The following is a 27500-nucleotide window of genomic DNA, read 5'->3' as shown; positions in this document are numbered from 1 at the left end:
GCATAGGATATTGCAATGACGTTTAAAGCGTGGCTGGATGTATTCGTGCGTCATTCGGCTAGCATCCCACCCGCCGCTATCACTTGAGAAAATGCTTTTTATGGGGTTTTTATAATGCTCTGTTACTCCGTAGGTGATAGAAGAGGTAAAGCAGTGTTTCTCAATTTTTTTGCTATGTGGCTCAACACATATTTGTTTGTAATTTTTATAATATAAACATTTAAAAAATTTTTAACGTAAAGTAAAGTCATTATATATAATATAAGTGAATATTATTATGCATATTTGACAATAACTTTTACATGTAAAAAATAACATTCAGTATAATTCTACTGAGAACAATTTAAACGAATTTCAATTTATCAAAATTTTGATAAATCTAAATTGCTTAAACACATACAATCAAATTTCTTTTTATGTTATCTAATCGAGACCTCTTTACAGCTCTCACGATCAACTTATCATAATTACTTATATAATCTATTAAAGCATAAAGACTCTTATATATGTACGTGCGCACGTCAAAATCGGATTTCTTGGAAATATTTTCCCTACAATAAGATGGAGTATCAATAAATGAAGCGAATTGATGATATTCTTGGCTTCATCTATATTTTATAAATAATTCGTCATTTTGATAAGAATAATAAGAATGGATAAGAACGAATGATAAATGTAACAATCATATTCGAACGTACTTCATCTGATATTCATCGATGAAATCTATGATAAAACCATTTTCGAATACGCATAAAATCATTTCACTGATTTTATGCTTTAGTGCAAAATAATAGCTTCTCGTTTTGTAACCTAAATTAAAAATTTAACACAACTGTATCGTGACTCATAAGTTGAGAACTTCAAGAGACTTCAAACCAAAAGAAAAAAAAAGCATAATGAAAAATGTCGTAACTATTGTATGAATGCTCTGTTATGAACTCTATCCGAAACCTTTCTCACTGCTGAATCTGTAACATTAAGCATATATATTCGATCATTTCATTGTTTGATTTTACTAACTTGACGTCAGAAAAGAATTTTTTCTTAATGTACAGTTAAATTCTTAAAGTACATTTAATGTATGTGCACATTGATCATTTTTAATTTTTAATATAAATTTGAAGGAATTTAACGAAGTCTGAAGTTTTTACTTGCGCAAATAATTTTTTATTATATTGTTTTCAATGGTTTCAAAAGAATTTGAGAAGTTCAACGAAAGAATAGAAAAAAAGAAAGAAGAGAAAAAAATAGAACGAACGCTAGCAATTTCCGCCAACGTACATTCCAATTTGCAGTCTCTGAACAGAATCTTTTTTTGCGTCGTAAGCAGATCCTGTTTCGCGAGGTGCGAATCGGCTTTAAGAAAAATCTACGATCGATTTTGCAGGTGAGCATAGATATAGTTCCACCTTCTTCTTTCCGCTTCGTATTGATAAAAGTGTTGCCCTTTCCTTTCGTAAGTTTTCTTCGAAGCCTTTTCCGAAGACGACGACGTTCTTTCTCGGATTCTCTTCACTATTTCTTCGTGCCAGTTATCCTCTCAGTTCCTCGAAATCTAAATGATTCGGTTATTTCAAGAAGGTTGCCCGAGGCGTCTCTCTTGGTATACGGGTTCGTTGCAAAGTGATTTCCCTCGTACTCGTAATCCTGAATTCGATCGATCGATCGGCTAAGTACGAACGAGAGCTCCTTTTAAGTGAAAAAATGAGAGAGAGAGAGAGAGAGAGAGAGAGAAGAGATATAAAGAGATAGTGGTTAATAAAAGAGATAAGAGGAAAGGGAAAACCGATAAAAAGGTCAGGCGAAAGGATCGGAAGTAAAACTATAAATAGGGAAGCTGGAGAAGCATCTCGTCAAGATGGAGTTGTTTCCGGTGACCGACTCGATTTCCAGGGACAACCATGAATACCGTGATAGGCTCGACGCAAAGATAGGGTTTCTAGATTTGACGGCTGACTTTAATACGATAGGATACCGACGTGGTAGAGGTTGGTACGTACTAGACTGCCATTTCACCTAGGCCACACGTCACGGAGAATATAGGCAAGCATTGGGGAGGCCAAGATAGGTATAGGTATCCCTCGGTTATATATTTTTCAGACAGGAGGACCGGACCAATGCCTAGAATCGCCTCGCCTCTTCCGTGTTGGTGTCCACTGCGATTCATTACCTCTCTATTCATCGACGTTACGGACGGAACGTTCTACCACTACATCTCTCGAAAAGCAAGCTCTCTTGCTTCTCCTCTTTCTCCTATACTAGATGCCTTTCCTCCAACATAGGCCGCACTAGTCGAGTTGATATCGTCCGTTTTGATTTCGACCCTTCCTTTATTCCTGTTCAAATGACGTTGTCCAAGAATATGCCAGAACGACGAAAAAAAATCGTACGTCTTAACGACAATTCTTATATAAAAATTTTCTTTGCTACGAATTCACCAGAAAGAAGATAATCTTGGAATGGCGAGCTTTTCAACTAATAATCCAAGTCGAGAAAAGACGTTTATACCAGACTTCTTTCATCGGCTTCTTTCCAACTATGAAGACTATTGTCGCAATAGCTCCTTTCGTCGTTGCCGCTGCAGTGAGTCGACACAATGAACAAATATTAAAAACTATAAATTCATTCGTTTCTTTTCCTCTGTGAACCGGCGACAAGGTTAGCCTTTTTGCCGTCATGCTTTTAATGAAATTCGCACGGTGTCGGTTCTCTCAGCGGTGTCGCTGCCTGCCACCAACACGTTTCTACCTTTTTACCGAGAATAACCTTTTTTCATCGTGGAATAAAAGTTTTTCATTCGGAAATCTCCGAGAACGACGATCCTCTTCCCGTCGTATTTATTTCTTTATAAAGACTTTAAATAAGACGAAAATAAGTATAATAATATTTAACGATCAGTTAAACGATATACTTAATAATAACTAAAGTCGATGTCGAAAACACGATTCGATAAGCGTGTCATATAGATTTCGTGACATTTCTTTCGAGGAACGATAACTTATCGTTAATCTATACCAACAATGAGAATGAAAGATTTTACGATTATGCCAGCGCGTGTTTCATTTTGAACGAGCCGTGATAAAGCGCCTTTCTTATTCTTCCGTTTCGCTTCTCATCGATCAGAAAAAGCATCCGATGTAATTTACGACGTAGATTTCGGTGTCGTTGTAAAGTTAAATGCATCACGACACGCTAGATTGCAGGGATAGTAAGAACGTCTAGTCGTCCGTCTTTTTATTTTTTTGTTCATTTCTTGTTTTCTTTTTTTCTTTCTTTTTTTTCTCTTTGTTGTCATGTCGACAAAAATTGTCATGACAAGAAACGTCATTAAATACCACGAGAAAAATAACATAAGCTTTTGAATTTGGTCGGTCGATCGATCACGCGCCAAATTCAATTTCAAACTTTTCCTTCCGTTTTACGAGAAAAACGTTATACCGTCGATTTACCGTGAGTGTGGAAACCCTTTCGAAATTCGAGAAGTATCGTGTGAAAATGTGCGAAGAGAAATAAAATGAGAGGGGAAAGAGAGAAAGAGAAAGTACGAAAAGGAATAAAGAAAGAAAGAAAGAAAGATAGAGAGAGAGAGAGAGATAGAGAGAGAGAGAGAGAGAGAGAGAGAGAAAGAGGAGAAAGAGGAGAAAGAGGAGAGAAAGAGAGAAAGTAAAAGAGTGTAGGGGTAAGAGGTGAAAGGAAAAGGGAACAACGCTTGTGCGGAGGCACGGTGAGAAAATAATAGCGTGGTCGCCCTCTGCCGTTTTAAACGATCGAATACGTCCGAGCCACGCGACGAGATTTATGCGTCGATTATTTATCGCGTCCCTCTCGCTGGTGAAAATAGAAAATATGCTTAAAAGCGGAGAAAGCGAGAGCCCAACGAGAAGGTCGTACTCTTCCTCATCGTCGTCGTCGTCGTCGTCGTCGTCGTCGTCGTCGTCGTCGTCGTCGTCGTCGTCGTCGTCCTCCTCCTTCTTCTCTTCGTTGCGTGTGCACGTGCTCGCACGCACACGCAGCGTATATATGTATGAAACTTAACAACAAGAGTTCACGATAGGTATACTTAAAATCTCATTTATATTGCCGGCGCTAGCTTGCTATCTGTGAATACATAAATTTACCCATGAGAACTGTCCGTTCTATAAATACGTCGATTTTATGGGAGCCATCGCGGATGTGCACGCGAGTCTTCTCGCGTATGTACATAGACAGAGAGAAAGAAAAAAAGAAAGGAAGAAATATAGCTGTTTCTATCTTCCTTCCTTCTTTCTTCGTTCTTATTCGTTCCAAAAAAGAAAAGCAAACAAGTAGAAGGTTGGGAAAGAATTGGAGGGAGAATAGGATAAGCTGTACTCCGGTTGATGTACCAGCCAGCTAGGATCGAAGGTTCAGGTGGTGTTCAAAGCAATATCGTAAATCCAGATCGAGTTCGGGGGAGTGAACGGTCCATTGCCCTTTCCTTTACAGTGCTCGTTCTGGCAGCGACACCTTTTGCATCTGCGCAATATCTTCATAAAATCGGCAATAGGATTATGCATTCGGTGATATGTAGTTCGCGATCCTGTAGAAGTGGAAACAGTCAGAAACTGGCATGCGAAAGTAGGTATCGTACTACTACTAGCTACTTTCGAACGAGTAATAGAAGAAGAAGAAAGAACGAACGAGTTATGATTTCCGTATCTTTGGATTATCTAGCATCGAAAAATACGGCTTTCGCGGTGCTTTCCAAAAATGTTTCCAAGCTCGGCATAAATATTAAGCGAGATAAGGTCGTTATTACCGTTATTACTGCTACCATTACTATTATTATTACTATTACCATTATTATTATTATTACTATTATCATTTTCATTATCATTATTATTATTATTAGTATTATTATTATTATTATTATTATTATTATTATTATTATTATTATTATTATTATTACTATTATTATTATTATTATTATAATCGAATGTTCTCTCTTTATAGTGCTTAGGAGCGATTAAATCATTCGTGGTTTTTTTCTAGATTAGATAGGTACGATTAAATTTTGGGTTATTGCCATTTTCGGTTATTGGGCCACGAAATACCGATAAGATCTCCAATTGAAGCGGTTTAAATGCACTGTGGTGTTTAGCCGAAACATCGGATGCGTATTATTTTCGATGAACTTATGAATCGTCTCTGGACTTCGTAATAAATTTCGAACGGAAAGGGAGGATAATAAAAAAAATTGATTTCAATAGAAAATCGAAATAGGTAGAGATATTTGGTGAGAAAAAAAGAGAATACTGACTATACATTCCTATTGGCTGCCCTCGAAGTGTAAATGCGCGGTCTACGAATACATGTAAATAGTCCAGCGTTGTTTCTGATATCATAGCTGTCGATCAATCGTTGCATAGGTTTTAACGATCGACGGGGTAGTTATCGGTGGTCGTACATAAAAAACTTGGACGAAATATCACTCGACACTTCAATGATAGCTGATCTGGTTTTAATCGTAGAATTGCCTGGATGACGTGTGATCCCATCAAAAATAAAAGCAATATACGACGCAATGAAAATTAGTTCACGATACGTCATCACCAACTTTGGACTTATTACCGTTAATCGCGATTGTACCACTTTAAATTGAATTCTCTTGTCGATAAATTGATAATATTCCTGATTAATTCTTTTATTATTTATGGATTATTTCTATATCCGGCTAAATTATATATATTTATCAATATATCTTGTTTATTATTATAACGAAAGTATTTTTTTTTTTTTAACTTTTCGATCTGTAACTCGTCGATAAATAAACGAAAGGAAATATAATAATACCATCGTAAGAGAGTTCTTTGAAAACGTCAAACATCGTTGTGAGCTTATGTCGTTACAAGCCCTCGATTCAGCTAAATTGTTTTCGGTCAAACGAAGCATTTGTAAGCCATAAAACGACTGCCATCGCATCCGGTCCCTCGGATGATCTATTAAATTTTTATGAGCCTTTTGTTGAAATCGTTGCAGTCCTTCGTGAACGTAGGAGAGAGCACAACGATTGGCTTGGCGTTTTAAGCAAAGTTGCGCGTGAGCGCACGCTCGAGAGAAGTGTGCAAAAAAATTGGCTGGAAATTAAAGCCAAGTAAAACTAACTTTTCTTCGACTCTTTTGCAAATAATAGAGCGACGAAGGCCATTTTCGTTTCGTGCTGTTCTCTTCTTAATTCTGGGGCAATTAAAAGCAAGACGCGAGGAAGGAGTACAACATTCATAGTATATTTCTTATTTCGCGCTCCACACTCCATTAACCGTTCCGTCGAGAATGTTTTTCCTTTTCTTTTCTTTTTGTTTTTTTTTAACCCGCTATTTACGTTTGTCGAGGGAATGATAAAGTTATGAAGAATTCAATTTCAATGCGAGTACTCTTAAAAGATTGCACAATAGAGATTAAAATCATTACTAAGTTCATTTCGTTAATATTATTAAACAATTTACAAACAATTTTGCGATATTGTATTACGAAACGATCGAAAATTTTATATTCATTCAAAATATACGAAATTCATAATAGGAATATAATCGTTATTCAAAAAGACATATACGAATGTATGAATAAAAACTATTTCAATCTTTACTATAGGACGTAGAAGAAAAATTATAATACAAATATACAAAAATGAAAAAAAATATCCAAGAATCAAGTAGATCACTCGTTAGGTTGCATCTGGGTTGCACGATTACCTTCCACGAATTCCTTCTCGATAGTCATCTTATCTTGTCTAATCCTTTGGTATTTAAACAGGGTACAACAACGCGGGTAGTTGTTTTCGCAAACGCTTACCCTTCTCTTCTTACTATTTAGACGTTATGCGCTTAATCCCACTACTACTTGAATAAGCACGAGAGGCCTTTCTCGTAGAAGTTTCGCAGTAGATATCTCATATATCTGAGGTTCTCTCGTGTATGCAGGCATAAGCCGTACTCGCTACGGCCCTGTAGATGAATCCACTGGTGCGTTGGGAACACATTGCTCGTGTTAGACTGGCGTGGATGTAAAGAGAGAGAAACGAGAGATGGAGAGAGATAGAATCTTGCCGTTCACGAGAGACAGAGAGAACGGAGGACTAGGTCCAACTTCGCTCGTAATGAACTTGTGAATATTTAGTGAGGTAATTGCCCTCCACGGTGAGCCTCTTCTACGTCCAACGTTGTACAGGGTGTCCGCAGAATCCGAAAGCAAAACCAATATCGGATGACCACCTGTGCTCGACCGATGCTACTTCGACGTATACCTACGCGCACCATTGGTTACGGATATATCGATAATTTCATTTCCTTGGAGACACCGGAGAACTACTCGTTCGGTGGTCGCTTCGTCTTTCGTTTCTACTCACTCTTATCTCTCTCTCTCTCTTTCTCTCTCTCTCTCTCTCTCTCTCTCTTTCTATTTCTCTGCTATACGTTTCGTAATATCTACGTATGAACTAAAAAAGAGAAAGATAGAATCAACCAAACACCATATGCGAAACTTTAAAAGTAGAGAATTCCTCTAAGCGATCAAATTAAGTTATTATCGAAAAATTCTAACCAAAACGTAGCTCTTTGATAGTGAAACATGTAGCTTTTCAAATGTCTATAATTAAATCAAAAAGAACACTTTAATCCGAGTAATCGGTAAAATACGATTTTACGATTTTATCGATCCGATAAAGATTATTCCATCTCTGAATATTTATTCGACGATTTAACAAAATTGAATGGTTATCATTGATTTATATGTTAAAGGCTATAACTTTTCTATTTGTTTGATGCAAATATTTTTTTGTAAAAGGAAAAATAATGATGAGCAAACAACGAACGGCGAGAAGGAAAGCCTCAAAGGGTTGAACGACGTCGAACGGAAGGGAAGAGACGAGTGATCGTGACGATTAGAAAGCGATAAGCGTTACCCCATAAAAATTACTGCTCGCGTTATAAATGCGCAAGCTCGAAGAGACACGCAACAAAGCTGCAATCTCCAGGCGAAGCAAAGCCTACGTGTCTCGTGCAATCGAGGCCTTCGAGTTTCTTGCACGCCATCCAAGCGTTTTATAATCGCTTTTCCTTCTCCTTTTCAACCCTCCCTCTTCCTCTTGGCTTTTCTTTACCCTTCCTGTCTACTCTTTGCCCTTCAAAAAAATGTTTTCCTATTAATTCGAAGTTACTGCCCGCTGTGAACACCCTTTGACAAAATGTATTCACTTGCTAAAGTAGTCTGCATAAATTAGATATTTCTTTTTTGCTGCTCCTTTTTTCTAAATTTACTTAAGCAAAAAAGAAAATGAAAAGAATATAGAATATTCATAGAGAAAGATTCCCGATGATAAATTTTTACGTCGATCGATGTCAAAGAGATTTATAAAAAAAAAAAAAAAAATTGAATGACGAAGCTTAAAATTTGAAACAACAATCAATAGTCGTCACATTTTACACAGCCTATATTTTCGAGACACATCTACGAGAGAACGAAAACGGTAGGATCTTTTTCCAATTTGATACAGAAAAGATTCCATTAATATTTTCCTTAGGAAGACGGGATACATTTCATCGTTTCGAGAACGAAGGGGGAATGAGAAGTGGTAAAGCGAGCTACTTGAAAGAAGGTACGAAACGGTTGGTGTAAAAAGAGAGAATAGGGATACAGAAAGAGTAAGAAGGAAGGAAGAAGGAAGAGGGTTGAAGAGAAGCAGAAGGAAAAGGAACATACGGGATACGAGTAAGCGAAGCTGCCAGCCGGTAGCTGACTCGTACCGATAAGAAGGCTCGATCCGTTCGTTTCTTCTCTTTCTCTTTCTCTCTCTCTCTCTCTCTCTCTCTCTCTCTCTCTCTTTCTCTCCCTCTCTCTCTCTTTCTTTCACTCTTCTTTTTACAACGAGAATACGACATTAACCGGCGGACGTAGACGACGTCGAAGATGTAGGCGGGGAAGAAGCGACAAACTCAGGCGAAGCATTGAGCGCCAAACGAAATAGGGAATTTAAGTGTCGCCGCTCTGATGAGATCTTCTTTCTCTTTCTCTTCCATTCTCCTCACTTTCTCCGACGACTACTACTCCGTTTTCTATCTTATTCTAACCCGTACTCGATTTTCTCATTTCATCTTCTCGTCTCTCCCTCTCTTTCTCTCTCTCTCTCTCTCTCTCTCTCTCTCTCTCTCTCTCTCTCTCTCTCTCTCTTTCACCCTTCCTGCTTTGCGCACGATACACCTCGATCTCTTGGGGATTCGAAGTCTTCCTTTAAACCCTTCTGTTCCTTCCTTCATCCTTCTCGTTTCTTTTCTCACCCTCTTTCTTTTTCTTCGTAGATCTTCTCTTACTGCCCTTATTTCGTTTCGCTCGTTTCGCTCGTGTCGTAACGATCGATTCGATAACAGAGGATCTCGAGCTTTCACTGATATTCCAAGTTATCTTAGCGTAGCCAACATTGTTTCTAGACGTTCTTAAAACTCGTTACTCGTCACGAGTTTGCGGCACGTATTGCGGAAAAGTCCACGAGTAACGATAAGAAAGAAGGAAAATCGTAGTGACCCATTTCGCACATCGTCCTTCTTCCTCATAGTTGTTGCCACCATGGTCTTCCGGTTTCCGTATTACGGAACGATGCCCGCCAGTGAAACTTTTATTTCTTCGTAATCCCCTTCCGCTCGCTTGCCTTTATTTCGCGAAAGGACAAGTTCGCTATTACGAAAACACCGAGGGTATCCGTGCTTCGGTTAACTTTTTCATAAATAAAGGAGAACGCTGGACCGTAAGTAATATCGTTACTCTGATTTTATGTTCGATCCTTCTTCTTTCCAACTACGAGTAATCCTCGGCTATCCTTTTGTTTTCACGCGGAATATAACATCTAGTGATAGACGACAGATTTTGTTATCAATTTATAATGAAAACTTATAATTAAAATTATCAAAGAACATTTATATTATCTATTCAAGATGTTCCATTATTTATTTCAGAATAAAATGATATTGTAACGAAATTACTACGAGTACGAGTTTGATGAAATGTTTTCTTTAAGGATTTTTTCAAAAATACTTTTGGCATCAAGATGATATTAATAAAATATCGAATCGTTCTATCTATCATATATTTATGCTGTATAAGTTTTGCAATCTCTCGTATTGATATATGTACGTACGACACTAGATTCTTGACAGCGGATCTTACGAGGATCTCGAGCGAAAAGAGGACGAGTAAACGTGGTATATACGCGTTTGAAGTATCTCGTCGTGAACTCGGATGGAGTGCAGGTCACGGGCGCTTCGGTCGAGCACCATTTGGCCCACAAACGTAATGCACCGAGCTGCCACTTCACATATGCGTGGTACACCAATTCAAACGTTATGAGACGTGGTCACAGGCTTTACGTATCTCACGACAATACCTACGATCGTATACATAACGTGTGCATTCTACTTCTTTCTCTCTCTCTCTCTCTCTGCTTCTCTCTCACTTACTCATTCTCACTTTGGTATCGTGCAACGTACATACATACAGAACATGTAACGTAGAACGAGCTTTCAATCGCTCGAACGAGCATGTTCTCTCTCTCTTTCTCTTTCTCTCTCTCTCTCTCTCTCTATTTCTCTCTCTCTCTCTTTCATTCTCATTCTCATATGCGTGCATACGTCGCGTTTACAAACGGTAGTGCGTGTGTATCGCTTCCGGTACGCGGGAGAAGGTAATGGATGAAAAGTTCTAAAGTAAAATCGATAAAAATGTTCGAGATAATTAATTTCCTCTCTTTTTCTTTCTTTGTTCTTAAAGGTTGTAAAAGTATCGACGATAATTTATCAAACGCATTTTCTTTTCCAATGTATTTTACTAAGGTAAAACGAATCTCTAAGGCATGTTTATAGTCAGTTGCACGTGAAAATTGTAAAAAAAAAAAAAAAAAAAAAAAAAAATAAAAATGTACGACTTTCCTTGAAGAAAAAGGGGCAAGATAAGACTAATACTTTGGCTTTGATTCTTGCGAAAGAGATTTATCATGTTCAAAGATCGATGAACCGAGTTAAATTCCTTCTCTTCCGTAAGATGCTACCTATGTATGTCTCTTATATGTACATATATATATATATACGTAAGTACACATACGTTCTCGTAAGACCCAGTTAGATCGCGTGTAAAACGCACTGGTACGCTACACTATGTCGGTTCGACAATACAAACGGGCCATCGTTAAACTGTTGCCGTTAAATTGCCGCAGCGAAGTACTCCAGCCACGAAAGGGAACTAGCCAGTAACAGTGGCAACAGAAGCAGCAACTATAGCAGCAACTATAGCAACAGCGACGACGTCAGCAACGAAAGGATCTTCGTTCGGTGCAAGATATACTCCTTAACGTTCCTATAGGAGCCCCTTACGCCTTCGAGGAAGAGAGATGCTACGAAAGGGATGCTGCGAGAGATAGCTCTCACTATTGCGGCACCGTAAAGACGAATTAACGTACATATATACCAGAGATGCACTCGCTGTACGAACTAAAGGAGATACATTGCGAACGGAGCTCGGAAGCTGACTCGTCTACCCTCACCTTTCCTTCCCGTTTATTGGACAGTCTTTTGAAGAGACTTCGTTTGAAAGCCAAGAACCTCGAATCTCCCAACTGATCCTCCCGAAAGGAATGCAATCTTAAGAGAGAGGAGAGAACGTTGAAGAAAGTCGTGAAACGAGCAGGTGGAGTCGGTAAGAGCTTCCAAAACGAAGAATACGTTCTATCTACGTTTCGTTCCTTTACCCGTAACGACAAATTTACTTGATTCTATTAGATCTGCAGTGGAAAGAAACAACATAGAAGTATAAACATTAACTAATATAAAATAAAAATATGATCTCTTTTTGTTTTCATTTTTAATGTTTACAATATTATTTTATGGAGACATAATGTTACATATTATAGCTGGTTGAATAAGAAATAAATATAATACAATTCTTATCTCCAATATGTTTTTTTATTAAGGATTGCAGTTATATATATATATATATAACAAACGTTAGCCGTGTTCGTTATCCATCGAAAGCGATATCATGATTGCGAAAAAATGGCGTATGTCTGAATCAATTATACAAATCATATACGTGAGATAAATAATAACCATTTAATCAGTAGAGGGTGGTGGAAGAGCCTTGCATTTGGCTTTTTTCGGATAATCGCAAGTCTTCAATACATCGTTGAAGTGTAAGCCTATTGGACACTTCATTGGGATCGCTTCGCCTTCTAAACACATATAGTACGAATCGCAGTGATATGGATCTTTAAGCAGAGTAGCGTTTGGACCATCGACTTCTGGACAGTCGGGTACGATCACTGGCTCAGTAAAAACGAAGATGATGAAAGATAAAACAGTAACAGCGAAAAGAGCTAAAACGTTAAATTAACGATTATAACACACATACATATATATATATATATATTTTTTTTTTTTTTTTGAAATTTTACCTTATTTTCTTCAATTATTTATGATTCACGAACGTATAGTATATTAAAAAAACGAGCTTACCTTTCATTTTTGATAAAAGAGTTACTTTACTCTTATATAAATAAAAAGAATAACACTTATTAATAACGACTATCGCACCAGAACTTTGACGAACTAGTGCGCGTTTACCTTTATATATCTCACCGATAAATCCTCTTTTATCAATATCACCGAGATTCAATCGGCCCCCACATACCTGTTCTGCTCGTTCCATTTTCCTTATCAATATATATCAGAAACGTGAGCTATCATCGCGATAATATTCGAACACGATTCATAGCAAATAGCAAGCTTGGAATCTTTATGACATTGGCGGACGAAAGATTTCCAAACGGCTGCTACTATTATCTGAATGAAAAGAAAAAGAATATAGTAATTCGAGGAAAAAGTGAGAAAGAGAGAGAGAGAGAGGGATGAAGGGTGGCAGAGAAAGAGAGAGGGTTAAACGAGAGACGGAAGAACGAGGTGTCGAGGTCGATGGGTGGGGGTGGAGGAGAGGGCAGCGTGGGAAAGGCTGCCTGACACTCGGACAATACCGGCGTGCTGCTGTCGCGTTCGGTTCCTGGTTATGGCGGGTGCACAATGCCTATTGTCGGGCAACCCACCGTACAAACGTGTGTGTCGACGCTTCCACAAAACGGGCCGGCGGTATTTCTCTCTCTCTCTCTTTCTCTCTCTCTCTCTCTCTCTCTCTCTCTCTCTCTCTCTCTCTCTCTCTCTCTTACTCAGTCACTCTTTTCCTTCCACGTCACTCCTTCCTACTTTGTCCTCCTCTGTTTTTCTTTCTTTCTCTCATTTCCGTTCTTCACCCTTTTTACTTCATCCTTTATCCCCTCGTTTCCTTCCATATCGTAGTTTTTCCAACTCACGCTTGGCCGATGCTCGCCTCCTTAAGACATCGACCTGTTTTTGGCAAAGTACATACACACATCGTTGGCACGACGACGGGAATATGATATTGACTTTTCTTTTTGTCTTTTAGAAGAATAAAGACGAAAGTTGAGAAACGAGGCGATAGAAAAATGCACAACCAGGCATCAATAGTTGACGATTGGATTTATATGGCAAATCAATCGCGACAATATTTACGCCTCATTAAGTGCGCATTTCGTTCTATGCGTGCGCAAAGATCAAATTTACATTCGACCAAATCGTGCGTTAATTCTCTATCGCTAGCGATATTTGGTATCGACATATTATTCATATTATTCATTTCGTTGACAATGGTCTCACATATCGACGATGTGCTATGCAAGTCGAGAGAGTGGCTTATCAATATATTTCGTTAATCTTCTTCGATGGATCAAAATTAATGTGACTATCGAAAGCCATGTAATAATTTTAAGATTATTTCGTTAAAATGCCTGATAACGATTCCTGTTATCTAGTCTTATAACTTACCTTTGATCAATTGTTTGGTAATTAAAAAATTTTTGTTAACACAAAAACATAAATAGGCTTTTAGAAAATTTTGAGAAAACTTGCGATAAATAAATCGAATCGATTTATATAATAAATCTTTTAAAGAAATGTTACTTAACAGATCGTCACATTATCGCACGATTATATATTAATTCTTCTATCCATTCGAAAAGATAGGTATTTTAATAAATAAAATAATACCCACTTCATCACATAATAAATAACACCGTTAAAAGGAAATCGATTGAAAACAGAAGAAAGTGAGAGTTTCAACGTTTGCGCTATCCTAAAAGTTCTTGATAATATTTGAAATTCGAATTTAATCACGCTTCATTGTTCGAAAGCACGCAAGGAATTTCTGATCACAGGAGAATTTTATTGCATCCTGAACACGTCGAGGTAACGAGGTATCCGAAGTAACGAGGAAAAGAATTCGCTTCGTTACGTTGTGAAGGGATACGTTGTACAAAGTAAGGAGTGCGAGAGAGAGAGAGAGAGAGAGAGAGAGAGAGAGAAAAGAGAAGAAGGAGAAGAAAAAAAGGAAGAAGAAGTAGAAGAAGAAGAAGAAGAAGAAAGAAAGAAAGAAAGAAAGAAAGATCGACGAGGGAAGAAAAATAAGAGAAAAAGATAGAGAGGAGAAGAACTGTTGGCATTTCTTGAATCTCACAATGTTCTTTATATCACAATGCTCATAATTTGAATCGAATCGTTTGCAAATCTCGATCTCGTTTTCGTTAGATCTTATTCTCAAATGTACGATGGGGGGTAGCCACGGAAATTGGTTTCGATTCTGGAAATGAGACATTTCGATCGACGCAGAGCACCGAACGAGAACGATCGTCGAAAATCGTTCGACGGTTACGAGTGGAAATTCAACGCTTCACGGCCGCCTGTCAGTACTGTTAAACAAACGCCGAGGCGGAAGAGCGCTTTCGAGAGTTCCAACGATATCGATTTTCACTGGATTCGCTTTCGAAGAATTTGCGCGAGGCGCGTTAGCTAGCAATAGATTTTTAACATCCTTTCGAATCTTTTTTCGTTTCTTTAAATCTGTGTAAAATTGTAAAAAAAAAAAAAAAGAAAAGAAAGAAAAAAAGAAGAAGGAAAAGAGAACGCCATGTTTTAACAAATTACAATAATTCAGACGTCAGAAACATCGATGATAATTACGGACAAAGTTTTAAGAAAACGGATTAAACTTGAAACACATCTCCATCGCTTTCGGTTTCTTCAAAACTTGCGAGCTTATACGGATTAGTTTATCTCGTCTGGAGCTTTTCGTTGAATCGACGTGCATCTTGAAAGTCTGTGAAATAGATCAGTTTGGTCTTTTCTCTTCTCTTCTGTCGATAAATTTAAACGTTAACTAAATAACGAAAAAAGAAATATACAGAGCTCTCAACGCCATATACACACGAAGAGGGAGAGAGAAAGAGAGAGAGAGAAAGAGAGAGAGAGAGAGAGAGAGAGAGAGAGAGAAAGAGAGACATACATATAAAACATTGGAGATTTCACACTACTCGCCATATTGGCGTACATGCCGCCTGCATTTTACGGTCGTATTCAGCGATTTTGCATATCGAGCGTTCCAGGAATGTGTGCGTGAAAAAGGTAGGTAGGTAGGTAGGTAGGTAGATGGGTAGATGGGTAGCTCGATGGTGGGTGAAAGAGGAAAGAAAAGGGGCCGTTGTCGTTTTTCTCTCACCTCGCTGGAAGCACTGCAAACCCATTCACATATACGGCAATCGTAGAAGCAGCCTCCTTGAAAGCTCAATTTATCTCGAAACGGCCTCTACGATGGTACAAAGAGCGCGTATCTATCTATCGTCAGCATTGACTCATTAGAACGAGAGAGAAAAAAAAAAGAAAGAGAGAAAAAGAGTCTCCCTTCATATCGAAAACAAATTGTCATAAACAAATAAGCAAAGAAATAAGGAAAAGTACCATCGTTTTTGACCATCGAAGAGTACTTCGTAACTTTCCAGATTGGAGACTCATACGAGTCGATCCACTTAATCCTCGAGTGTGATTCGAGTCTACTCAATACCGGATCTAAACTTATCTCGTGCATTCAAACTTTTCGACCACTTTCTTTGGCTCGCTGTACACTTATCAAAATTTTATAGGACCGAACGTACCGAACGTCGTTCGAGATCACCATCGCTTCGTAATTTTTCTAGATTTCTGAGAAAAAGTGCGAAAACAAAATTAATCAAGCTTCTTTCGTGTCGTGATTTTTAATGAAAACGTAGCCAGGTTTAGTTAGGGTAGGTATCGAGTAATAAGCGAGTTGTATCGTTTCGTTTTCCGAAACTTTCTTTCGAGTTTATCTTGGCGAGATTCGAGACACGAATCGTTCGCTCCTACGGGAAAAAGGTAAGCTCGTAGAAGATAAAAGAAAAAGAAAAAGAAAAAGTAGAAGAAGAAGAAGAAGAAAGCGATGTGGAATAAACGAGTCCACTTGATTGCAAAGCTACGGATATCGGAGATGCCTTTAACGGTCTCTTGTTTGACCAGAAACGTTCACCCCCTTTTCCCTCTCTCTCCAATTTACATTATCGATGGTCTTGTGGTAATTCGGCAAGTTTCAAGAAAGAAAATGACATGAGACATGGAAATCAGAAAGAAAGGTTAATCGAATAACAAGCCAATTGTTGATTTTCCTCTTGAGAGACATGACAGAATGCATTTTATATATCAGTTATACTATTGAAACATTCTTTGTGAGATCGAAGTATATATTCTCTTTATTCCTATCGGCAACAAAAAATTATCATTCGTTAATTCCTTAATTCCTACTTTCATTTCTTCGTCACGCAAGATCCACGATAATCTTTTATCATTTCCGAGCACAGTAAATTTGGTCTCCTCATCGAGGAAGAAAAAATATAATGAAAAACAAGAAAAATAAAAAATGACGCGATGTGATATCAACGATCGTACTCGCTTCATTAGATAAAAATATCAAACGGGTAAAGTTTGGTACCGAGGTACTCGAATTAAAGTGGTTAAATCGAGATACCATATCAGATATTCCGACGTCGTCGATTCCATGAAATTGCGTTGCTTTCGCCAATAGAAAAGTGCATTCCGGAATATTTGAAAACTTTCTGAGTTCTATGGAATAAGTTCTACTTCGTAAGTAGGGAGAACTTTTTAAGAAGAACAATTCGTTTTCTACGAAGGATGGGAAATTCGTAACACCGGAGAATTATTTGTAATCGATTGAAAAACTGAAATAACACAGCAGGTGTTGACTGTGAGAGAAAGAGGATATCCTAACACAGTGTTTACATCTTTGTATTAGCATTAGATGATCAATTCGAAACTTGTTGCATTGGCGTATACTCTCTACGAAGACAAATTGGAAACTAGTCAAAGATTTGTCATAGATTTGTGTCGGCGACATGTCGAGCTAGATACGATTACACTCTACTAGAAATAGAGTATGAGTAATACGAATATACAACGTGACATACGATACCATCATGGAATTCGAGTCTTGGATATATCTACTTATCGCATATTCAAAGCTCGCATTTGATATCTAATTCGATTTGAACTTCAAAAAGATTAAAACTCACGAGTATTCTCGTTCGTTTCCATTTTCTAAACTAAACTACTTACATATTTCTTTCACTAACTTTCTATTTCCCTTAACATTTCTTTCGATTTTTCCATTTTCAATGTTTTCCAACGTAGCTGGAATGTTTCACAAGAAATTTCTTTGGCTGATCCGATAAGAGCGGCCACCACTAAAATTTGAATCGAATCCCCTCACACATCCCAAATAATTCTTGGTTTCATCTTGAATAAAAGCAACGGGACGACGTGGAAAGAGAAATAAAAATATCTGCGCACAGTGCCGTGGAGTCTCTCGGTGGTCATTCGATATTTACGAAGACTCGTGAGTCACGAGGACTGCACATCCGGGAAGCAGCACGGTGTGTATTCTACGAGCAGACCATGAGTAAAGTCAGAAACCAGAGTTAAGTTGTGTAGGAGAAAAAGGAAGGAGGATAGTCTTCGTTTTCCCGAATTCCCGCAAGAAATCGTCGATCTCCTCTTTTCTTCTTCTTCTTTTTCGTTGATCTCCTTTGTCCTCTCTCACTTCTTTCTCGATTCTAATAAATACCAGAATTTTTTGAGAATTTCTCTTTCCTTCCTTTTATTTATATTTCGCACGACTTATCACAAATAATGGACTTCATTGATACTCCATCGTCTATCTTTTCATTGTGACGTAAACCAAGAGAAAAAAAATATTTTTATATCTTCTTGTCAACCCTGATTTGACCATAGAAAAATAGAAATTTCTATAGATTCTATTACTGTACGTACGTAAGTACCTGCAGTATGCGACACTTTGCCGATGTACCAAACATCAAGAGACGAAATAATAAAACGATGGGTACTTTAAGCTATCTATGGCAACGATCAAGTTTTTATTGAATAATTAAAAACGTCAGTGGCAGAGCTCGGGCGTGGGCTCTCTTACGATGTTGAGTACGAGAGGTTCCTCTTGAAATTTGCATAGCTACTTCAACGGTGGGAGCTGGTTTGAAATATGGGCTTTTATTATTTTCGAGGTGCTTCACCCCGTTAAACGGGGAAGAGTTGAACAAGGAGGGTAAATAGTAAGAGGAAGAAATGGGACGAGACGAATAAGATGATTTCTTTCGTTCTTTTATTTTTTTTTTTTTTTTTTTATACGAACGTTTTCATCGAACGTAAAATAAACGGAATCACGATAAAGTCATTTTGGATGAAATTTTCTCACCGCAACAAGGAAAGAAATGGAGTTTCCCTAAAATCGTTATACAAGGATGAAAGGAGAACTAAGGATAGGAAGTAAGGGGAGAGAGCAATATGCAAGATATTGGCTGACCAATGCAAAGAGGATACTACTCCTGTTAGTATTGCCGATGCAGCCGGTATAAAGTAGGGTCCCCGATAAAGCGGCAGTCGGATGGCGTGACATTTATCGCACGTGTTCCACGTGTCGACATTACGATTTCGAAAAAGTCTTGTCTTGTCCATACTTCTCTGTGGACGCGTAAAATGTTACGGCTGGAGTTTGGCCGGTTTCCAAGCGAAAGATCAAGCGATCTTTTCCAAATAAGATATGCGAGCACGTTTGAAATATCAGCTTAAGGTAAGCATCCTTTTTCGTATGTGTTTCTCAAAGAATTTTATTCTGTCGGTATGGTCTCGCTTTAACGTCATATGAAATTTAAATCCTTCTTCGAAAAAGATCCCGACGTTTGAAATTATAGCATCACCGTGGATCAGAGTTCACTCAAACCCATGAAAAGAATAACAGTAGCCTAGATAAGTATGAAGTGAGAGACAAAAAGAAAAAGAGCTCGACAACGAGCACAGAATTTCCCGTTTAACAGCACGAAGAAAGATGACGGAAAAAGAGAGGGAGAGAGATGAGAGACGAGAGACGAGAATTTCACCGTTGAGACTATGTTCATCAGCCAAACGAATATAAATCTGTTGCAGGCTCATTCGGCACAAGGAAATGTAAACGAATGAGGATCATAAGACCCGAGACAAGCGAACTAGACTTCGGTCTCTGTGTAGCTACCACCAAGTCAACTCAAATCAGTCTCACGTTGCCGCTTTTGTTAGAAAGAACTTCGCGTTATGCTATGCAAATTGCCATTTTACGATGTACCGGATTACAACGAAAAATAACGCACAACGCACGTTTCTACACTTTTTCCTTGTAGAGAGATAGCCGATGTTTTTACTCTTTTTCTTTCTCTCTTTCTCTCTCTCTCTCTCTCTGTATCTTTTACTTTCCTTTTTCTCATCATCATCATTCTCGATTCCAATCGTCTTCTTTTTCTCTCTTTCCCTCTCTTTCTCTGTCTCTGAAAGAACACTTTCAACGTCGTCGAACATTTAAACATTTCACGCCGTTCCGTAAATACTAACTTTATGTCGTCCGTGAGGTTTACCCAACTTTCAAGGTCAATTTACGAATTACTTACACAGCCTCGCCCTTCTCGGTCACTTGGCAAATTCCTCTGCCTCTGCTAATCATCGCCATGTTCCCTGAGAAAGTTTCAAAGAGAAATGAACTATTCATTGCGGTTGACCCTTAGCAGTATTCACCATCCTCTTCTACGTACCTTCTTTCTTCGTTTGCTTTTCCACCTGCCTCCTGCTGGCTGATCTCCCTCTATACCTTGGCCTCTTACGTCTGCTCTTTCCTTCTCTTTCTATATAGCGGAGAATTAGAAGAGGATGGAAGATTGAATAAACGTGGGAGAGACGGGAAGGAGAGAGAGAGAGAGAGAGAGAGAGAGAGGGGAAGAGAAAAAGGTAACAACCACTGGTATCATGGCTGTCAGCATGGCCACCGCGTCCTTTCATAACACTAAATAATTCCATTTAATTACTCGCCCTTTACTTCCTACGTTGGTCCCCGAATGAGCCCAGGATATTATTTATTACGCTCTCCAAGTCGCTTTGAAGAGTCTACGGCCTCACCATTGCAAGGTCTACCGTCTTAACTACTTGACTCGGATTTTTCAAAAGGCTGCTTTTTTAATCTATCATATGACTTGAGTATTGAAAAATGTCACTGGGTCGAAAATCGTCTCTCTTTTTAAAAAACTTCTTAAAACGAGTTAGTTAGTCATACTTTTCATTCATTTAAATAAATTGTCATATCTTTAGAAACATAATTATATTATCGCAGATCGTGTTAGATCTCTCGTTTTTAGAGATCCTTAACGATGAGAATTAAACGTGTACATCCATCGAATTGGTTCGTGTCTGAAGTCCTCCTTGTTGCAGATAGCTAGCTACGTGTCTTTCGAAAACGTCTGGGTATGCGATGCACGATCGTTCGTAATGGCTGAACGTTAAGGAAAACCATTGAGAAAGCACGAAAGATAGAAAGGGAGAGAGAAGGAGAGAGAGAGAGAGAAAGAGAGAGAGAGAGGAGTCCGTTCTTGTAGGATATAGAAAGATGGAGAATGAGCATGAGATAAAGAGAGAGAGAGAGAGAGAGAGAGAGAGAGAGAGAGAACAAGGCTAGAAGCAGAGCTAAGTTAGCTCGTCGAGTTACCATGAACGCACACAACGCATTTCATCGGGCTTAGCGATATGCCGAGGTACCTATTTACATTAATTCCTAATAATCGCACAACAGCATCCGTCCGTAGATGAGCATGGTCCTTATGAAACAAGTTCCTGAAATCGTTTAACCATCTTTACGAAATACACACAGGCAGCCTCTGTTCTCTTTCGCAAAGTATGAAGAGAAGGGTTCATAGTACCTGGTAGTACCTACCACAGAACCGATTGTGGCCTCGTACACCTGAGGGAAGTTCATCGAGTTTCTCCATTTGCATCGTGGATGACTTATTTCCATAAAATTATCTTAATACGGGAGTAAAATACAGCAACGATAGCCACCTTATTTTCCGATGTTATCTCTCTCTGTTGTCTTAAAACTGTTCACGAGAATTAGCTAATATAACTAACAAGAACGTTAAGATTTTATCAATGAACAAATGTAAAACCAAAAGAGAATAGAATTCGAACGAGTACTTGTAATGGAGCTGCACAGGAGGTAAAACGAATTGATGATGATCGACGTTTCACGTTTTTCTCTTGACTCGTGGACTCGTTTAATTTAACATCTTTCTCCTTTCGATTCGTTCTCAGTGGGAGATAGCATCGGCCTCCCTTAACTCTTTTTCTTTTTTTCTTTCTCACTCTCGTTGCGATGGTTCGCGTATTTTCCAGCGGTGCCCGCGGAAGAACAATGAAATGAGCAAATAACTAGATTCTCACGCGCAACGGAACAATAATGGCACCGGGGGAAATTTTTCACGGGCCCATGGGCAAAATAATTTGGCAACAGATGCGTCGCGTCGCGTTTTCCGAGCCACCCGACCAAGGATAACCGGACAGACGAGGAATGGGAAAGGGAATGGGATGAGATAAATAGAGATAGAGAGAGAGAGAGAGAGAGAGAGAGAGAGAGAGGCAGAGAGAGAAAGAGAGAGAGAGAAAGAGATAGCGATAGAAGGTGAAGATGGCTATGGTGATGATGGTAGTGGTACTGCTGACGGAGAAAAGGGAGCGGACTGTTCTTGGGTGCCGGTAGGGTCGTCACGAGACGCGGCTGTTGAGGATGGGGTACTAGCAAAGACGTCTCATTCTCTTTCTTTCTCTCTCTCTCTCTCTCTCTCTCTCTTTTTCTTTTTTTCTTTGTTTCTTTCTCTCTTTCATTTGGGTTACTATCGACTGAATAAAGAACAAGAAGAAGAAGAAGAAGGAAAGAAAGACAAAGAGAAAGCTCGCGTTCCGAGGAGAAGCGCGGGCTTTAATTTCCTTGAAATACTACGAAGGGCTTTAATTTAAAGCTCTTTGTAGCAAACCATATCCACTGTTTCACCTAGACACCTCTCTATTTATTTTCTTTTTCTTAGCATGATTTAATATCAACGTCTTTGTCTAATCGCACTCCTCAGAAGCTGTTATCTCTAATCTCTGTAGAGCGAATTAGTCGATACAAGAGGTTCATTAAGCACCCAGCGAGAATTCGCGTTCAAGTTATCACTCTTTCATAGAGCGCATGAAACAAAGATTAACCACTTCGTCGGTCTTACATTATAGAACGATAGAAGAGAAAAGCTTTAGGGCGGTGGCTTTCCACGACGCTTGACTTCATGAAATTTTTAATCTTCGTTCGTGACCGCATGTCGCGCGTCTCTCCACTTTACCTCTCTTCCCGCTCTCCCTCTCTCACCCTTTCTCTCTCATTCTCGTCTTTATAGTTCTCGTTGTCGCAGTCGACGTCGTCGTCGTCGTCGTCGTTGTTGTTGTTGTCGTCGTCATCGTCGTCGTCGCCATCGTTGCTCACCGCTAGTAAATTTTCCGTGCTCGAAGCGATAAGCAATTTAAAACTCGCTTTTCCGACGACGTAAGTCACGCTATATCCGACGAGGCTGTTTGACTTCTACAATGCGCCAATGTTCTCCTCATACCCTCTTCGTTCCATAGACACGCTTCCAATTGGTGGAACGAGTGAGACGGTGAGGAGGGAGGAAGCCGAAGGTTAAATCGGAGGGTGAAAAGAAAGACGGGAAAATTGTTTCTAGCGTCGAGCTGCGCGGAAAAGGGGTGAGCTCTTACCCCTCGAATGCGATTCGAACGCGACTACGACGATAAGAATCGAGAGAGAGAGAGAGAGAGAGAGAGAGAGAGAGAAAGAGAAAGAGAGTTGTTCACCCTCTTTCGATGTTTCAGACTCTTTCTTTTGCCATTTATCGAATGTAAATTTTAATCGTGCTTTACACGCACTACCTGTAATTCCCTTTCATTTGTTACTCTTAATTTTCTATTCTATAACAGGTAGGTAATTCCTTTGTATGTATGTTTGCGTGTGTATGTATGTATATGTGCGTGGGAGAGAGTGGTTGGATATCTTTATTTAAGAAGAAGAAAAATAAGAACGGATATATCATGAAAAGAGGAACCCTCTCTTTCTCCTTTTCTCTTTCTCCTTTTCTCTTTCTCCGATTCTCTCTCCGAGAGAGTTTGAAAACAAAAGGAAGGCAAGCTTTAAGGATACTCGTGGATCTCGCTTAAGCACTCAAGCTGAAACGAATATCCGACATTCATTGCCTCTGGCCAGCGGTCTGTGTTCTTATACGGTGAGAAGAAAGTCTTCGACCCTCAAAAGATCGAAGGGTCGTGCGAAAGGATGGGGATGTTGAGAAGGAACATAGACACGAACAAACTACAGGCAAAGGGGAAGACATAGAGAATGAAAGAAGAAGAGGGGTGCAACTTAGAAATAACAAGGTCGAATGACAAGAAAACAGTGAAGAAGGGAAGACGGTTGGCTCGTTTCGGTAGAAGAGGGAAGACGACGTTGAGGGAAAAGGCAACGCGTTCGTTGGTGAGAGAAAAGGAAGAGGAAGAAAGTGAGAGAGAGAAGGAGGAGAGGGGGGTTTAGTTTGAGTCAGGGCGTAAAGATAAGAGCACTACGTGAGCGACTCATTAAGGGATGCAAATTAACCAACGGCAACGGCACCGCCTACCTTCCTTGAAAGTTCGGCTCCGTGAGTACCCTAGACCAACCGTCACTGCTACCTGCTAGTCGTAGTTTGGTAGAAGTACAACGTTCTTCGAAGTACCGTTCGAGTATCTTCTATATACGTCTTGTACCTATCATCTAAGCTATATGAGCTGGTTCGCAACCTTTGGGAGTCTGGATGAGGAACGACTTACTAGGTAATTCGACAGAGTACTTTCTAAGATTGATCACTAAACTGAGTCTCGCTCTTATAGTCTCTCTTTCTCTTTCTATTCTATCTTTCAGTCTAATCCGCGATAGTTCTGTAATAGTAAAGTATAATAAGAGTTTAAAATATATACATTTTATCATTAGAAAGCTGCTTAATGTGAATACTTTATTTTCTCTTGACAATTTATCGTAACGAGAAAAATTCTTTTGTTATACGATATCACGTCTATTTTTTGCTATGGATCCCAACGAATCAAACATTCCAAAAGATTCCTTTACAAACGACCATTCAGTTAACTTTTGATTTATAATAGCTTTTAGCTGGTCCTCTAACAAAACGTAATCCCTACATACTCGCGGATACAGGGAGCAAAGAGTTTCTACGAAATATTTCGTTACGACTTCGTATATCGATCCTTTTCCTTCTTTTTTCCAAACGAAGAATAGTTAATAAATCACGAAATAAATCGAACGGAATTATCAGTCGGCTTTGATCTCGCCCGGAATACAGAGAAAGATTTATCTTTCGGAGAAATTTACTTTTACCATGTGTTCGGGCTTGCGCATACACATTAATAATCCAATCTGTTCGACGTCAAAAGTCATTTTACCGAGAGCACCATCTCGAACATCACGTATGCGATATCGTATATCGCGCAGGTTGATTTTCCTTTCAGCATAATTAGAATACGATCGTAATCGAGGTTCATCGCGATTTCGAGTTCTCGAAATCTTATCTCGTAAGACCGTAACGAAGTCGTAGCCTAGAGATGGGATAGAAAGGAAGGTATAGGATTAAGGAGGGGGGTATAGAATCTCTCTTGCGATTTGCAAGATAACTAGCGACTATTGGATGTCCTTGGGTCAAGTTCAATTGATACTGCCTCATCGGAGCTGCAAATGCGAGCAAATCGACTCTTGGAAGGGAGCCCAATCAAGGAGGAATGCGTTCAGCGTTAGTGCCTGCTACGAACCGATGGGAAACGCTGTTCTACGGCGTTCCATGGCTTCCACTGGTCGTTCTTAGAGAGTATTAGCAAACGCTTTGGGGATCACCCGTGGGCTTATTATACAAATTTCCATAGATCGAACTAGCTGGGTTCGTTCAACCCATTTCTACATTTTGCATCGTTAATTCTCTCTTTCGCTCTCTTGCTCTCTTTGTCTGCGATGTGACAATTGTCTTTGTCATTCATGTGATATATAGTTTATATACATTAATTTTGATAATTTTAATTAATCCAACCTATGGAATATTTTAACAAGGTGAATTCACCCTACCCGAAACTTTGCAGTTAATCAGACAGAAGGTTCCTTCGTTCGCATTTAGTTTTTTGTACACTCACGCGCAATCGAGTCGAAAAAGAAATAGGGAGGGAAACCTGGGCAAGTGGCAAAGAGGTAGTCTGGCAAAGAACGCTGATGGAAAATGACATTATCTTTTGGCATAAGTCGGCCGAAGTACTGGAAGAGACGATTCGTAATTGCTTTAGTTAAGGAATGCGCGTCGTTCTTCGAGCTTGGACGCGAAAGAAAAGGAGAGAAAGGGAAAGGAGACCTCAAGCTTGACGAGGTGAAGCGAGTGAGAGAGAAAGAGAGGGGTAAAGAGGTGGTAGTAGTACTCGTAGCATAGCAGGGGTAAGTTCAGCACTGTGGGGTGGCTATGAATTTAAATTTCTCTAATTAGGACTCGTGGGCGATGCGGTGACGCTGTTGGTAGCTCCGACCAACCGCTCCCTTTCCTTTTTCTCTCTTCTCTCATCAACTCTAGCGTTCTCTCTTTCTATCTCAAACTCCCAACCCTCTCCACCTTCTCTCTCCTCTTGCCAACAAACCTCCTCTCTATCCCCTTCACTCTCGCTGTTTCCCTCTCTTACGGCAAGCTCACCGTTTCTCTACGCGTCGTCCCTCGCCATAATACCATGCCAGATACGAAAGCCTGGAACTGAAGTAACTCAAGTAAGAGGTGGCTCGCATTCGCCGTAGTTGACACCACCTGACTCAGATTTGTTGCTTCTCACGTTCTAACCGAAATTTATTTGATGCCGGTCTGCGTAGGTTAATTAACGCCTCCGCAAAGCGAGCGAGAAAGAGAGAGGGAGAGAGAGAGAAAAAGAGAATAGTGAGAGAGATAGCTCGTTCATGAGAGCAAAGTCGCCACCTTGCGAAAGGATGTCCAAGAGCAAAACAATCAAAATGTTCGCACAGTCTGTCGTATGATTAACGTCCCGAATAAGTAGACTTTCTATATGTGCGAGTGGACATCGAACGGAACACGAAACATCCACGGGAGGATAGGTAAGAGAGGAATGAGCGTACGACGCTTTTCACCGAGCGTACAACCCTATGCAATTCTAATAATTCATTCTCTCTTTCTCTCTCTCTCTCTCTCTCTCTCTCTCTCTCTCGCATATCCGCTCATTCGTAGCATGCTCAAAATTAATTCCAACGTGTTCATTCGGCCGTGAGAATTGTTATTAATTCTCGCGACGCTCCTCGTCGCACCGTCGTCTTTCGATATCCGTTCGCTCGTTCGGCCGATTATTTTCCCGGTGCGAAATTTCGCGTCGGACGAAGTTTCACGTTTCCCTACTCCATGTCGACAGGAAAGCTCGAGTATAAATTTGAAGAAGTAAGAAAAATAAAAGGGGAGACGAAGAGTAGTCACAGGGTGCAAAATATTCCGATAGATTAGGACGTTCCTCGTTTTCCGTTATCCGTCTGAATGAGAGTGACCCAGCCCTCTTCTCCCAGGTTAAGAAAGGAATTTTCCAAGAGTTTCAGCAACCATTAGCGAGGAAAGGACTAAGCTGGCGATTTAAAAAAAGTTTCTCAGTGCATACATTAGCGAACGAACGAGAGTACGCGTCGAGATTTCTCTTTCTTTTCTTTCTCTTTCTCTCACCCTTCGGTGTTCTACGAATCTTAATTCTTTCTTTGTTATCTCTTTCCACTAATTCACGATGCCGACTAAAGAAAGGAGACGGAGAATGCACAGAGACAAAGAAGTGAGCAGAAACGTGAAGAAAAAAGAAAGAGAAAGAGAAAGAAAAAGAGAGAGAGAGAGAAAGAGGGTACTGGGAAGGAGAGTAAAAAAGAAGAAAAAGAAAGAGAGAGGGTAGGAAGGAAGTTAAAGCCGCAGCCACGGCCAACATTTTTCGTCGCCTTTGTCTCGAGAGATTAAAGGCTTAAAATGTTCACACCCATTCTGCGTATTTCACCCTCGGACCCACGGAGTTGTACATACTCCTATCCTTCCTCCTTCTTTCTTTCTCCTCCTTCTCCTCCTTCTTCTTCATTCGTAAGCT

At 39.5% G+C, this 27500-nt stretch overlaps 2 protein-coding genes across 5 annotated transcripts in view; both read right to left on the bottom strand.

Moving 5' to 3' along the window:
• Positions 1-27500, bottom strand: part of LOC124947720 (nucleolysin TIAR-like) — a 506703-nt gene that overhangs the window by 428779 nt on the left and 50424 nt on the right. The window lies entirely within an intron of this gene.
• Positions 11843-12671, bottom strand: LOC124947722 (peritrophin-1-like). The gene is made up of 2 exons (XM_047490270.1): positions 12510-12671; positions 11843-12370 (listed from the first exon to the last, which is right to left on the bottom strand). Exons 1-2 carry the CDS (start codon positions 12514-12516, stop codon positions 12108-12110), a joined length of 270 nt encoding a protein of 89 aa, XP_047346226.1. The 5' UTR covers positions 12517-12671; the 3' UTR covers positions 11843-12107.

This window comes from Vespa velutina, chromosome 3 (assembly GCF_912470025.1).
Source record: "Vespa velutina chromosome 3, iVesVel2.1, whole genome shotgun sequence".
In the NCBI taxonomy this organism is placed as follows: domain Eukaryota; kingdom Metazoa; phylum Arthropoda; class Insecta; order Hymenoptera; family Vespidae; genus Vespa; species Vespa velutina.
Note: the sequence above shows the minus strand (reverse complement) of the source record. Positions and strands in the feature narration are given on the sequence as shown.